This window comes from Protopterus annectens, chromosome 2.part1, assembly GCF_019279795.1.
Source record: "Protopterus annectens isolate FY-2018-M chromosome 2.part1, PAN1.0, whole genome shotgun sequence".
Classification (NCBI taxonomy): domain Eukaryota; kingdom Metazoa; phylum Chordata; order Ceratodontiformes; family Protopteridae; genus Protopterus; species Protopterus annectens.
In genome coordinates this window covers 919,781,194-919,793,804 of record NC_056729.1, presented here as the reverse complement: position 1 = coordinate 919,793,804, position 12,611 = coordinate 919,781,194, and the positions used below count along the sequence as shown (strand labels likewise).

Below are 12,611 nucleotides of genomic sequence, written 5' to 3'. Positions count from 1 at the left end.
ATTGTGGCATCGTCCTTGGAGAAGGTAAAATGCTGCTCAATGTTAGGCTCATACCAGCCTGAGACATGTTCATAGGTTCATAGGTTTATACTAGGCTATCTGCCAAACACAAAACACGAACAATGTCCCAAAAAGCAGCTAGAAAAAAGTTTGCAGAAGCACAGATGCCCAATAAACTTCTTCTTACAAGTCTAAGAGGTCTTGTAGTCATAGAATACTTCTCCGTTAATGAAAATCCTTTAATGCCAAGCAAGAATAAAAATACACGGAAGGTGAAACACTCAGTGGTAGTAGAATCCAACATAAAAACAAGAAATAAATCAAGCGCTTTCACCCGTTCCTGTGACGGGCTTTTTCAAGATGACCTTGTTCTTATAGGTTCATAGGTTCATAGGTTTATACTAGGCTATCTGCCCCAAGGTATTTATAAGCCTAGCCCGAATTTTTGTGGCTTACGCCACCCCTTATGTGAAAAAATACTGTACCCATTAGTTTGTTGTGCCTCTGTCCAGCAGTGACACAGAGATGATTCCCGGGGTAAACCTACGATCTCCCATCCACAGGTCAAGATTTCTCTTGAACAGAGCCAGCGAGGTGCTCTGCCTCACATGGACCGGGACTCTATTCCACAGCATAGGGAGTCTCTGAGTGATAAATCTATCCCTCCAGCACATCCTATTTATATCCGTGCTAAGGTTTAAGTCACTTGCTCTAGTGGTTTTGGTGGATTTGGATTTTTTGAGGTGGAGCATGTCCATTAATTCCGGGTTGGACATGGCCTTGTATGTCAGGCACATGTCACCTCTGAGCAGACGGTATGCGACTGAATAGAGCTGGAGTTTCTTCAATCTGGCAGCATATGACAGATTTTGGAGTCCCTTTATCCTTTTGGTGAGAAACTTTTGAGGTCTCTCCAATTGCTGCAGATGTCGGGCGAGATACATCCCGAATGGGGCATTGTACTCGATCATTGGTCTGATAAGTGAAGAGTACAGGGGAACAATGACCTCACTAGATCTGGATGTGAATCCCTTCATGATCAGGTGGGCAATGTAGAAGGTCTTTCTAACCACTTTAGCAACGTGAGTGTCAAAAGAAAGGCCACTGTCAACCTGGGTCCCCAGGTCCCTGATAACCTCTTCTGTGCTTAGTGGATTGCCACCTATATGATAGCTTGGGGTTACCTTGTTTTTCCCGAAGGGTATGACTATACATTTTTTGGCATTTAACTTCAGGCCATGGCTCTGGCACCAGCTATCTGTTTCCGTGAGTCCCTTCTGAAGGATATCCGTGTCCGATGCACTTTCCACTATGGCGCCCAGTTTGCAGTCGTCTGCAAACTTTGTCAGCCAATGACCTCCCATGTTGGCCTGTACTTCTGAGAAGTAGATGCCGAACAATAGGGGGCCAAGGACCGAGCCCTGTGGGACACCACTTGTGACCGGCTTGGAGTCTGACATAGCGCCAGCAACTCTAACCCTGTGGGTTCTGTCCTTAAGCCAGTTTGCAACCCATCTTGTGACATATGGGTTTACATTTAAGCTGGTAAGTTTTTACAATACCCGAGTGGGGTATTGTGTCGAAAGCCTTTGCAAGGTCAAGGTAGGCTGTATGGACTGCCTTTCCCTCATCAATGGCCTTGGTGACTGTTTCGAAGAAGTCGACCAAGTTCAAAAGGCATGATCTTCCCTAGACGAAGCCAAACTGGGTTGGGTCCAATGTCTGCAAGTCCCCTATATCTTTGTTTATGAGCTCCATTATGATCCTCTCCATAGCTTTGCAGACTAGACTTGTTAAGCTTATGGGGCGGTAATTACCAGGGTCCGTAGAGGCACCACCTTTGTGGAGTGGGACCACAGTTGCCGTACGCCACTCCTTGGGCACGTATCCTGTGGTAAGGCTGAGATTAAACAGCTGCCTTATGTGCGAGTTTAATTCCTCATTTAGCTCATGTAGCACACAGCCGGGGACACCATCCGGTCCCATTGATGCTGTGTTTTTAGCTTTAGAAAGAGCAGCTTTCACCTGCACATTTGAGATGTCTGGGAGGCTACACTCCGCTGGGATAGTTATCTCTCCTTTAGTGGGGGAGAGGGGGGTGAAGTTTGCACTGAACCTGTCTGCCAGTATGTTGGCAATGTCTGTGGGTTCAGTGATTTTTGTATCATTTTGGACTAATTCTGAGCATATCTGGGAGTTTCCACCCAGGTTCCTAACATAGCTGAAAAAGGCCTTATGATTGTCCTTTGAATCCATGGCAATTTTTCTCTCAAAATTGGCCTTAGTTGATTTTATGAGTGCTCGTATTTTTTACTAATAATGATCAGGGGTGACTTCCCTTTTATGGATTTTGTTCTATCATGTAATAGCTTTCTCCTCTTATTGTAAAGTTTGTTAATGGCTGGCGTCCACCAGACTGGATGTTTGCCCTTTGTGGAAAGAGTCTTGGTTTTATTTGAGATTGCCTGATCCATGCAGTCCTGGAGGTGTTCATAGAAGGCATTTGTAAGGGCTTCCGCAGCTTGGGTTGTGGTTTCCACTGTCTCAGGGGCCTTGAAGGATACCACACCAGTCTTGAGTAGTGTGAAGTTTGCTTTAGAGAAGTTCTTCACTGTGGTCTTTTTTGTTTGGGGTGGGGGCGGGATGTGGATTTCCAGTGAGATTAGTTTATGATCAGATCTCACCAATGAGGGATATACTTCCAGTGTGGAGCATTTTGTCCCCATGTTTGTGATAATGAGATCTAGTATATTTTTTCCTCTCGTGGGAACAGTGACTAGCTGTTCCATGGCATTTGAATTTATGAACTCCAGGAACCATTGGGCTAGAAAGTTAGGGCTTGAGTAATGTTCCCAGTCTATATTCGGGTAGTTGAAGTCACCCAATATGATGGTGTTTGGAGATACATTTATACCCTCCAGTGTCTTCAGGAAGGCTGTGTGGTGTTCCTGAGTTTGAGAGGGTGGCCTGTAGCATGCTACAATTTGTAGAGCAGTTTTGCCTATGGTTAGTTGCACCTGGATGGTTTCCGAGCTTGATGCGTTGCCACCAACCTGGAGGTGTGGGTATCCTTTATGAATATGGATACACCCCCTCCTTTTGTGGTGTGGTCCGGGTTTCGGGATCGGAATGCATGATATGAGGTAAAACCTAATAGTGCCGGGGTGCTCTCAGGAGCCTTGAACCAGGTTTCAGTTACAGCACAGACATCGATGTTCTCCATACTGAGAAGGGCCTCGAGTGCATGCATTTTGAGATTTAGACTTCTGGCATTGAGCAGCATTACCCTCAGTTTCTTCCCATTTTTGTTTTCTAGGGTGGTAGGTTTAGAATTTGAGCCTTGCCTAAAAAAGGCACTATAGGGGTGGCAAGAGCCTTAGCCAATATCCGGAATCCCAGGGGTGACAGGTGCAAGCCATCCCTTGCGAAGCAGCGTGGCTTGTCAAGCATGTCATCCCAGGCAGACAGACACTGGATCCCCTTTGAATGACACCAGACATTAAGCCAATTGTTAAAGCTGATCATCTTGTCTCTATATTGTGGCATCATTCTTGGTGAAGGAAGGATACTGCTCAGGGTTAGGGTCATACCTGCCTGGGCTACATAATCAGAGAGCTCCTCTATGTCTCTTTTCATGTAGTCCAGGGAGGTACGTCTCAGGTCGTTCACACCAGCATAGACAATGACTGTGTCATATTTGTACTTGCCGTGGAGTGACCCGAGTGCTTGTGTTATGTGGCGGATTCTAGCGCCCGATAGGCAGCTTACTGTGACCCTCTCCTTGTTAGCCTGGTGAGTAGGACGTCAGTGTGTCTGACTATGGAGTCACCTATGACAAGTATGTTTGGTGTTGTATTTGGCTTTAAGGGCTGTAACTGCTTTGCACACTGCTTTTGTGGTTTATGTGTTGCTTGTGGGGTGTCTTGAGGTAGCAGTTGTTTGGGTGTCTGCTTTGGAGGCCTCTGCTGTTTAGGTAAATTTTTACTCAGAGCCTCCGAGTATGTCTTTGTGTGTTTATGTGTTTGATTCAGTGGTGTGGTAGCATTATGTGAAGCTGGTTTTGTGGTGTGTGTAGTTGCCTTCTCCTCCTGTCTGGTCTTGCCAGTCCTGAGTTGAGAGAGCTCAGCCTCCAGTTTGGCTAAATAGCTGCATATCGCAAGTATTTGTGTTATGTGGGAGGAGGAGAGGGTTGTCTGTGTACATGAGGCAGTTATAACATTGCCTCAAGATTCCCAGATTCACCAGCTGGACCGGAGAGGAGATTGTCAACTGACCTTTGGACATGCTAGAATAATATTGGGAATTCCTTAATAATTGAAAACAAGGGCCAGTGGGGAGTGAGAGTGTAGTGCTTTTAATTTTTAGTGCTGACTTATATAATTGCTTTAGTGAGCAAGTGCCAGGTAACTTGAGTGCAATGTGTTACAAGTAACTAAATGCAAAAACGACAAACAGTAACTTTCTTTCAAGTGAAACAAGGAAATAAGTACAGTAAGCAATGCAGATATCACTAGTGATCCACAGAAGCGCCTGTGATTCTGTGAACTCCATAATGTCTCAGGTCATTTACACCCACATAGACTATGACTGAGTCATACTGGTACTTGTGGGCCAATGACCTCACTGTGTGCGCACAATGTGGCGGATTCTGGCCACTGATAAGCAACTGATCACAACTTTCTCCTTACCCAGCCTGGTGAGAGGGACATCAGTATGTCTCACAATTCAGTCTCCAATGACCAGAATGTTGGATTGTGTGGCGGCTTGCCTTATGGGCTTAGAAGTAGAGACTCCATGAGATGTGACTGTATGTGCTGATGTGGGTATTGTTTTGAAGGAGTGCATTCAGGGCTGCTGGAGGCATTTATGTGTACTTCATCTAGAAGGTCTTTGGGGTTTAGGAAGGTTATATTTAAGTGCCTCGGCATATGTGGGTTTATGTGTCTGCTTTGAATTGTGTGTGAAGAATGCCGCATGTGCACTACTGACAACCTTATTGACGTTAGGAGTGCTTTTATGCGAGAGCTTTGCCTCCAGTGACATTGTATAAATACATCTCCCATATACCATATGTTTGTTTGAGAATTAACTGGTTGTCAGTAAACATGAGGCAATTTCTACATTGCCTCAGGATGCCCATATCCACCAAGCTGGTAACAGAGATAGTTGGAAAGTTCATATCCATGAGAACAGACCCCCTTTTTTAATGATTAGACAGTTGCAGTGAGAATATAAAGTATATAAAGTAATGTCAGGAATATCTGGTTTGCAACTCTGGGGACAGTGCTTTTTACTGCAAACAAGTTGTCCTGTTTGCAACTAGGTATTGATGAAATTTTAATGGTGCTTTTACAGGACAAAGGGTTGGGAGGGTGGCCTAATGGTTAAGGTGTTTGCTTTACAAACACAAGATGCAGGGTTTGAATCTCACAAAGGATAATTGGCTAGGCTTAAAATGACTCGCAAGGGCAGTTAGCTTAGTACTAATCTATGAATCTATGAAAAATCAAGGTGTCTGTGGTTATACAGGGCACTGCCGACCACTTAAGGGGAAACTAAGAAGTAATTTCTGATGGCTTATGGATGAAGTATTTAGGCAGATATTCTGAAGTTAGGTTACACAGCAGCAAATCAAGCAGTACTTACTGAAAAGAAAGAATTAACTTGTCAAGAATGATGAAAAAGGGGAGTCAGTCGAATGGCTACTACTAGTGCTGGTCTCACCACAGCTTCATGGCATGCTGCTGGGATACAATGCTCCTTCGCTTCTTCTCTCACCACAAGCAAAACAGTAGCTACATTCCCAATATGTGGTGATCCACAGTCTTCTGCCAGATGATGCAAGGGTCTGTAAGCTTGTTATAGCTTTTCCTGGTAGATGCCTTGAATAGCAATAGAAACTTTTCCCTGGCAAACTATGTAGCCAAGTTACACTGTATTTAATCTACACCATGTTTTCATGCATGCCTTTTATGCGGCTACTAGTCTCCGGATTACTGCTAAAGATATTGCAGGTATAGTTCAGATACATATTCAGAACGAGCAAAACTAGTCACTGCTGCTGTGATTGATGCCAGGGATGGAGTAGATAGTTTAAAATATAAAATACCACATTTAAATATGACAGCAGGCACAAAGTAAATGTATGATTAAATGGGGAGCTGCTGGAAAAAAACACGTGGACTGCATATAGACTTTTGTATATCTAGACTATGACATATCAACCATAAATGGTTGTACAGTGACATTTAACCTATAGAATAAATGTAAACCAAAAAGAAAATTAATACAGAAAACATCTCATCACAAAAAGTGTGGGTCGACACTGGGGCATTATTTGTGGTGATCAAAGAATGCGCCGTAACCTCTATAGAGTAAAGGTGTATACGTTTTCTAACGCACAATGAAATTATTGGAGCAGCTTTGTCACCCCTAAACTACAGTGGTATTAATGTCTGCCTACATTACGTAATTATAGCAAAGTATACGACATTAATGATAGTAAAGACATAACAAGGGTCAAGATACCAAGAAAACAAATTTAAGGTACTTCTATGGACGCTATGAAGAATTACGGCACATGCAGTTAGGGGACGACAGATACCTGATGCCAAGGGATGCCTAAAAGAGCTATATATAATCTACGTAAAGTATGACATGCAATGGATTTTTCTCCCAGATGGAACATTGTGAAGAAATACAAAAGTATAATACCGCATCAAGAAAGTAGATTCCAGAGATTCGCTTAAAACATATACGTCTAACCCGATGGTTTTCAGGTTTCTAGGAACATGCCCCATCACGTACTGGATGGGGGCACATTGTGGCTAAAGTATACCTAAACTGTCAAGAGAAATAATTGAAATGTTTTTTTTTTCCTCAGAGTTGTGCTAAACTGCAACTAACAATGAAACATGCTCCAGTGATGAAAAGACGCATCTCCATTATTAAGCAGCAGAACCCTCCCACGCTACAGCTTCCATTCAGATTTAAGCTGTATAGTCACACACATGGCAACAGAAATGCCAGTTGTCTCCGGTCAAGTACGGTGTATCATTTACTCCAGACCTAAATACCTTCGCTGTTTAATGTGAAAACAAGAACTACTTTTCTGACAATATTTACGAAATAAGTCGTCCGTTATGTTTACCTAATACACACTAAAAACTGTAAAGTACATTTTAGTGAAGCGTAAACTCATATAAAAATACATTAATTCACTCGTATGATTGTATTTCTGCTGCAAGAGGGAGGGTCTACCGACTATACTGGGTGCCGGTAGACTACCATTTTTTCCATTGGGGTATCCGCCTCTTTGGCCCGTGACGCTATGGGCTACCGTGCAATCCGCTGTTGGAACAGTTGCGGGAAAATGTGAAAGCACATTGGATTACCTTATTAGGCAAATGTCTGCACATGCGCAACTGTAGTAGTTTTGTTTGAAGTAGATTGCAGTTGGTCTATAACTGAGATGCACAGCAATGCAATGAATATAGCAAATTTTGTTTTGCAGGTTTAATTCTTGTTTCGCCGATTTTGGGAGTTTTGGCTGGGTTATGTCAGTGCCTTTTGCTTAATGCATTGGAAGAATCATGCTAGGGCATTATCCAAACGTAGAAAAAAGCCAGCTAGCCAGTTATGTGGAAGATTACCTTGAATGTGTTGAATCGCTGCCTTTGGAGATACAGAAGAACGTATCGCTACTACGCGAGATAGATACAAAGTATCAAGGTTAGTAAGTGCTACAGTGTAGTCTTAACGTGTTTATATATTGTTTTACATTTGTTTCGAATGGCGATCAGAATCCAAACCAGAGAGTTCGCACTCCAGTGTATGTTTTGCGTTTCTGTAGTCATTAAAAATAAAAGTTGGGATCGCTTAATGCCGTGATTGTCTGTGACTTTTATGTCCATTGGATCTCAGGGAAAATAAAGAAGTTTGTTTTAAATGTTTAAGTAGTTTTGTATTTATGCCTATAAGTCAGTGCTGGGGGTTTAAAGAGAGCAGGGGGGCGGGTGCTGGTCACGCAGCCATTTTGGCATATGAGAAGAAAAACTGTGCCCATCGTTGTTTGTGTTAAGTGATGAGCCAGATTCAACTCTCTTGCTTGATTTTTTATGTTCAGGTTGACATCTTCTGTGCAGGTGGTTCATGTTTTGACTCGCAGTGCTTGCTAGTAAGCTGCTACCCCCCCACCCCCGCCACGCGCTGCCTGGAAGGTAGGTAGGTACTAAGCAGCATTAGTACAATGTTTTTAAAGGGAGCGCCAGTTGTGGCGATCGGCGTTAGGAGATGCCTTCAATGGGACGAGAAAACCCTGCGCCTCCCGCCTAGTACCTACTGTTTCAGTCAGTATCAAACATTACTGCAGTTTGCTTTCTTTTTCTTGCGTTTGCACACCCCAAACCGGGGAAAATGTATGATTAACTTTGAAATGGTGTGCCCAGAACTCTGAGAAATTGTCTCGATTGCAGTATGTAAGTTCCTTAGACGGAGCAGGGCTGCTGTCCTTTTACCTTATTTTTGTGGATTTACGTGTGTTTATTTCAACACGTAAGTAACTTCCTCACAGGAGAGCGAGGCTAACGTCATTTCCTCGGTGCGAAAGAACGCCTGAACACGGAAGTGATTGACAGGTCTCTGTGTTAAAGGAGACCAACTTAGTGATACGCTGCTGAGTTCTGTGTTGAGTACCGGTCTGTTAATAGTGTCAAGCAGTTGTGTATCGTATCGGCCAAAGCTGAGAGAGTGTGTGGCTACTTATTGTACCGAAAGCTTTTGTAAACGACAACAGTGCTTGTGGTGCTGGATTCTGCCTTTCCCACCCCCACGCCGAATCGCTTAGTGATGTATGACTTTGAGTGGGCGGGTACTGGTAGCCAGGGTAGTTCATCTTCAATTTGTTAAAAGTTTTAGCTGAGTTCAGTTGAGCTTCAGCTGCTATTCAGTAGTTTATTGAGATGGACCGGACGTACTTTTTCTTGAATCCGGTAGGGTGTTTTAATAGCTATTTGCAAGGTGTATCCAGGTACGGTGGACCGCCTTTAGCCAGTCAAATAGGGGAAGCAAGTGCAGAACTGATAAGACAGCTTGTTTATAACTTAGACTGGCGATTGGCTAAGAATCTGAAATCTCGTTTTATTTTCCTTTTAGATTTCACCAGATGTTCACAATTACTGCTTCCCAGTATAAAGAAGTGTGTAATTGTTAATACAACTATTACTGTCTACATGTTCTTGTCTACTAGTTTAACTTACTGCTGCCTCTTGTAAAACTGTTTTCTCAGTCAGGTAATGCAGCGGGTATTACACAATTTCACTAAAACTATAGACATTTTGTACATGTAGACTTTATCAGATTCTCAAGTGGAGAATGCAGTTGTCTCTGATTCTTGTTAGTTTGTAAGGTATAATGCTGGTTTTAAACTTTGGACAGAAACTTCTTGTTGTAGAAGGAAGTGATGTGTGTGTTTACCTTTGATCATTTTGGACAGTTAGCATCCATCCACAACCTATTTTCCCATTTTTTGCACATGAAGTCGGGGTGTCATTTCAAAAGTGACAATCGTTTAAAGCCAAGGTTCACACTGCCGGGTAGTTAGCACCGAAGCGCGAACCACTGCAAACTGAGGAAGGACATGCAGACTCCATACAGAAGGCACCCCAGCCGAGGTTTGAACAGGAGAACCACTTTCTGTGAGCAGACAATGTTATCTGTTATGACACTGTACTGTTTAACACTATCTGCTAAAGTAATATTGGAATTGTCTAGGGATACAACACTTTGTTGCAATAGTGAGAGCTAGTCTAAAATAAATGCATTGTACAGGAGGCAAGAATAATCGGTCAAGAGTGGTCCATTGACGGTTCTTTTCATTTGTTCTCGTACTGGCTGTCTAATAAACTGATAGCTTTGATAATTATCTGGACAAAGTTGATATTATCAAAATATTTTTATCCAATTTTGTGTTTAAAACGTGGTTGCTTCATGTAAAATAAAGTAATTCTGTCTAAAAAAGGCACAAGTCCAGTAGAGCTCACACTGACAGTTATGCATACTTCTAGTATGCAGATGGATCCTATTCCAAGGCCACTTAAAATACATTAGACTGGTCCTTTTGTAGGCAGCATAACAGTAAATAAGAACAAGCTTCTAGTACTTTGACTACGTACATACAGATTCTATTAAGTGCTAACCTAGACATTACATGAACTGTGCTTGTATGCTAGCATTACTTAAATGCATTAGTAGGCACCACTGTAGTTCAAATTATTCAGAAAGTACTTGAGCAAAACTTGAGACAAGACTGAATGATTTGAATTGATGTAGTACATACTTTTCATTCTCTTAGCACAGTAAATCTGAACAAAAAAATAATGGGGGGGGGGCACCTGGGCAAAAAAATAATGGGGGGGGGGCAAGGTCCAAAAATGAGGACAGTTTTTAAATATTGCTGTTGTAAACTTGGTTGCTAGAGTGAAAGCTTTTGTGTTACCGTGCATTTTCAGAAAGATATGAAGTCTAGAGCTCAGATGTCTGTCATTATTTGGTGAATTATTGTCAGAAAACCACAATTTTTATGAGGAACTGACCAAAAAATATGGGGCAAAAATCTGGACATTTGAGGTACGAGTATCGCATCTTTTTTTGTGTGTAATGTATGCACATGCTTCACAGTAAATAGATAGTTTGATTAACATGTTTTTTGTCAAGTGTTTTAGAGGAGTTGAACAAGGTAATTAGTACTTGGGTGGTCTGAATGGTTAGCTTAAGGGGCAAAAAGGATGCTGCTTTTGTGGAAAGGATGTTTTAATTTTTGCAGTGAAGAATATAAAGGTGCATGACGTTGAACCTTCACAATCTTATTAAGAAATGAACGTAAAAATGTCAGGCAGTTGGTATAGAGGATACAGGTACCACAGCTTGGAAGAGAGTTGGATTCCCTCAGCCCTCCTTTGCCTGCTGTGTGACGTTGAGCAAATTACTTATCCAGAGATCGCTCCCAGGTCACTCACAAAAAGGGACTGCGTCTCCAGTGTGCCTTCTTGGTTAATAACTAGGATTATTATTAGTGTTAAATGGAGAGTAACAGTGAGGGGTTTTATAAAGCACAGTGAGGGAAATGCCACAGATAGTTTCCAGTAAACCCAAGAATATCTTGTAGGGGGAACCCAAAATTAGCTTTACTACTGGATAGCTAAAGTACCATTTCAGTATCCAACTCCTGGTAAAGCTTGGGGAAAAGATAGACTATTCTCAGAATGCTGCAGGTTTTGCATGAAATTTTCACTGAGAAATGCAAATGCTTTTAACAATGCATCCTGATGCTTCCTCAATCTTTTACCCCTTTGGTAATGCATCAAAGGAAAAAAAAAATACAGTGGCCTTTCTTGAATAGTCCTGCATTAATTAATTATAGATCCCATATGTGTGGGCTAGGTTCCATTGAATGTTCACTCCAAGTATGTGATACCCCACGTTATACAAATACAGTAAAAAAAAAAAAATACAGTGGCCTTTCTTGAATAGTCCTGCATTAATTAATTATAGATCCCATATGTGTGGGCTAGGTTCCATTGAATGTTCACTCCAATTATGTGATACCCCACGTTATACAAATACAGTAATACAGAGTTCATTCAGAGTTCATTTATTGGTAAAAAGAGGAGAGGAAAGAAAGCAAAGAAAAAAGGGAGGTGGGGGGATGTGGGGGGGGTTAAAATGGGTTGAGATGTTCTCTGCATATAGAGATATTATCACTCTTGAGGATTTCGTATGAAGAGTAATGGGAAATTGTACTTGTTTAAGTTATGGTATTGTTTTAAAGCATTTGCTGCTGACGTGTTTGAATAATAATTTAAGTTGGTCCTAAATTTTCATATTTAAATGTTTTCTGCATTGGAGAATATAAGTATTTGGCTATTATAATCTATTGTCCGTTTATAGTGATGTTTTTAGTATCGGTACAGTCTGCATTGGTGAAGTTGCAAGGTCCTCTTTAGTGACTGGTATTTATTTTGCCTGGTTTCATGCTAGGAGTTCATTTGATGGTATGGCCAGAAATTTCTACTTTTTGAAGTTTACATTGTTGCACACTCCCACCTAAGCGTGAACATCTCTCTGAAATCTTGCCCTATACAGAAGATGAGTGCAATCTTTTGTTACTTCCATTGCTGGTGTTGAGAATGCTTTGGGAAACTATGTTGGGAGTTTGTTGAGCAGTCACATGCAGGACTGTAGGAGGGAGTGGGCAGATGCAGAGGCAGCCCTTTGACTACAAAAATCTAATTTTCTCATATTTATTTATTCTGTTTGACTGTTCCACTAAGTAGAAGTGATTTTATGTGGGAGGCATAAAAAGAGAAGCTTTTACAATAAACAGTACATTAAAGCACTGTAAGGTGAATTAAACACATGACAAAACCATTTGTAGAGTATGCTAGTAGCGGTTAGCAGCAAGCATTGGGAATATGTTTTATAGACTGATCAAGAAACTACAGAAGTTAAATGCATGAGCTAAGAGGAGGTATTTATATAGTCAGTCGGATATATAGAACAGAATCATAACCTATTAATAATTAGAGCACCACTTTAGTAATTATTTTATAAGT

At 41.7% G+C, this 12,611-nt stretch overlaps 1 protein-coding gene across 4 annotated transcripts in view; it reads left to right on the top strand.

The window, feature by feature from the left end:
* The first annotated feature begins 7,414 nt into the window (after positions 1 to 7,414).
* Positions 7,415 to 12,611, top strand: part of ING2 (inhibitor of growth family member 2) — a 23,390-nt gene continuing 18,193 nt past the window's right edge. Inside the window, exon 1 of one of the 4 annotated variants that reach the window (XM_044062546.1) lies at positions 7,415 to 7,731. In XM_044062546.1, the coding sequence (XP_043918481.1) occupies positions 7,593 to 7,731 (139 nt within the window). In that variant the 5' untranslated portion in view covers positions 7,415 to 7,592. Of the gene's footprint in view, positions 7,732 to 8,055; positions 8,220 to 8,598; positions 8,885 to 9,311; positions 9,696 to 12,611 lie in introns of those variants that run through there. The other 3 variants (XM_044062547.1, XM_044062550.1, XM_044062549.1) reach the window with 3 other exon arrangements.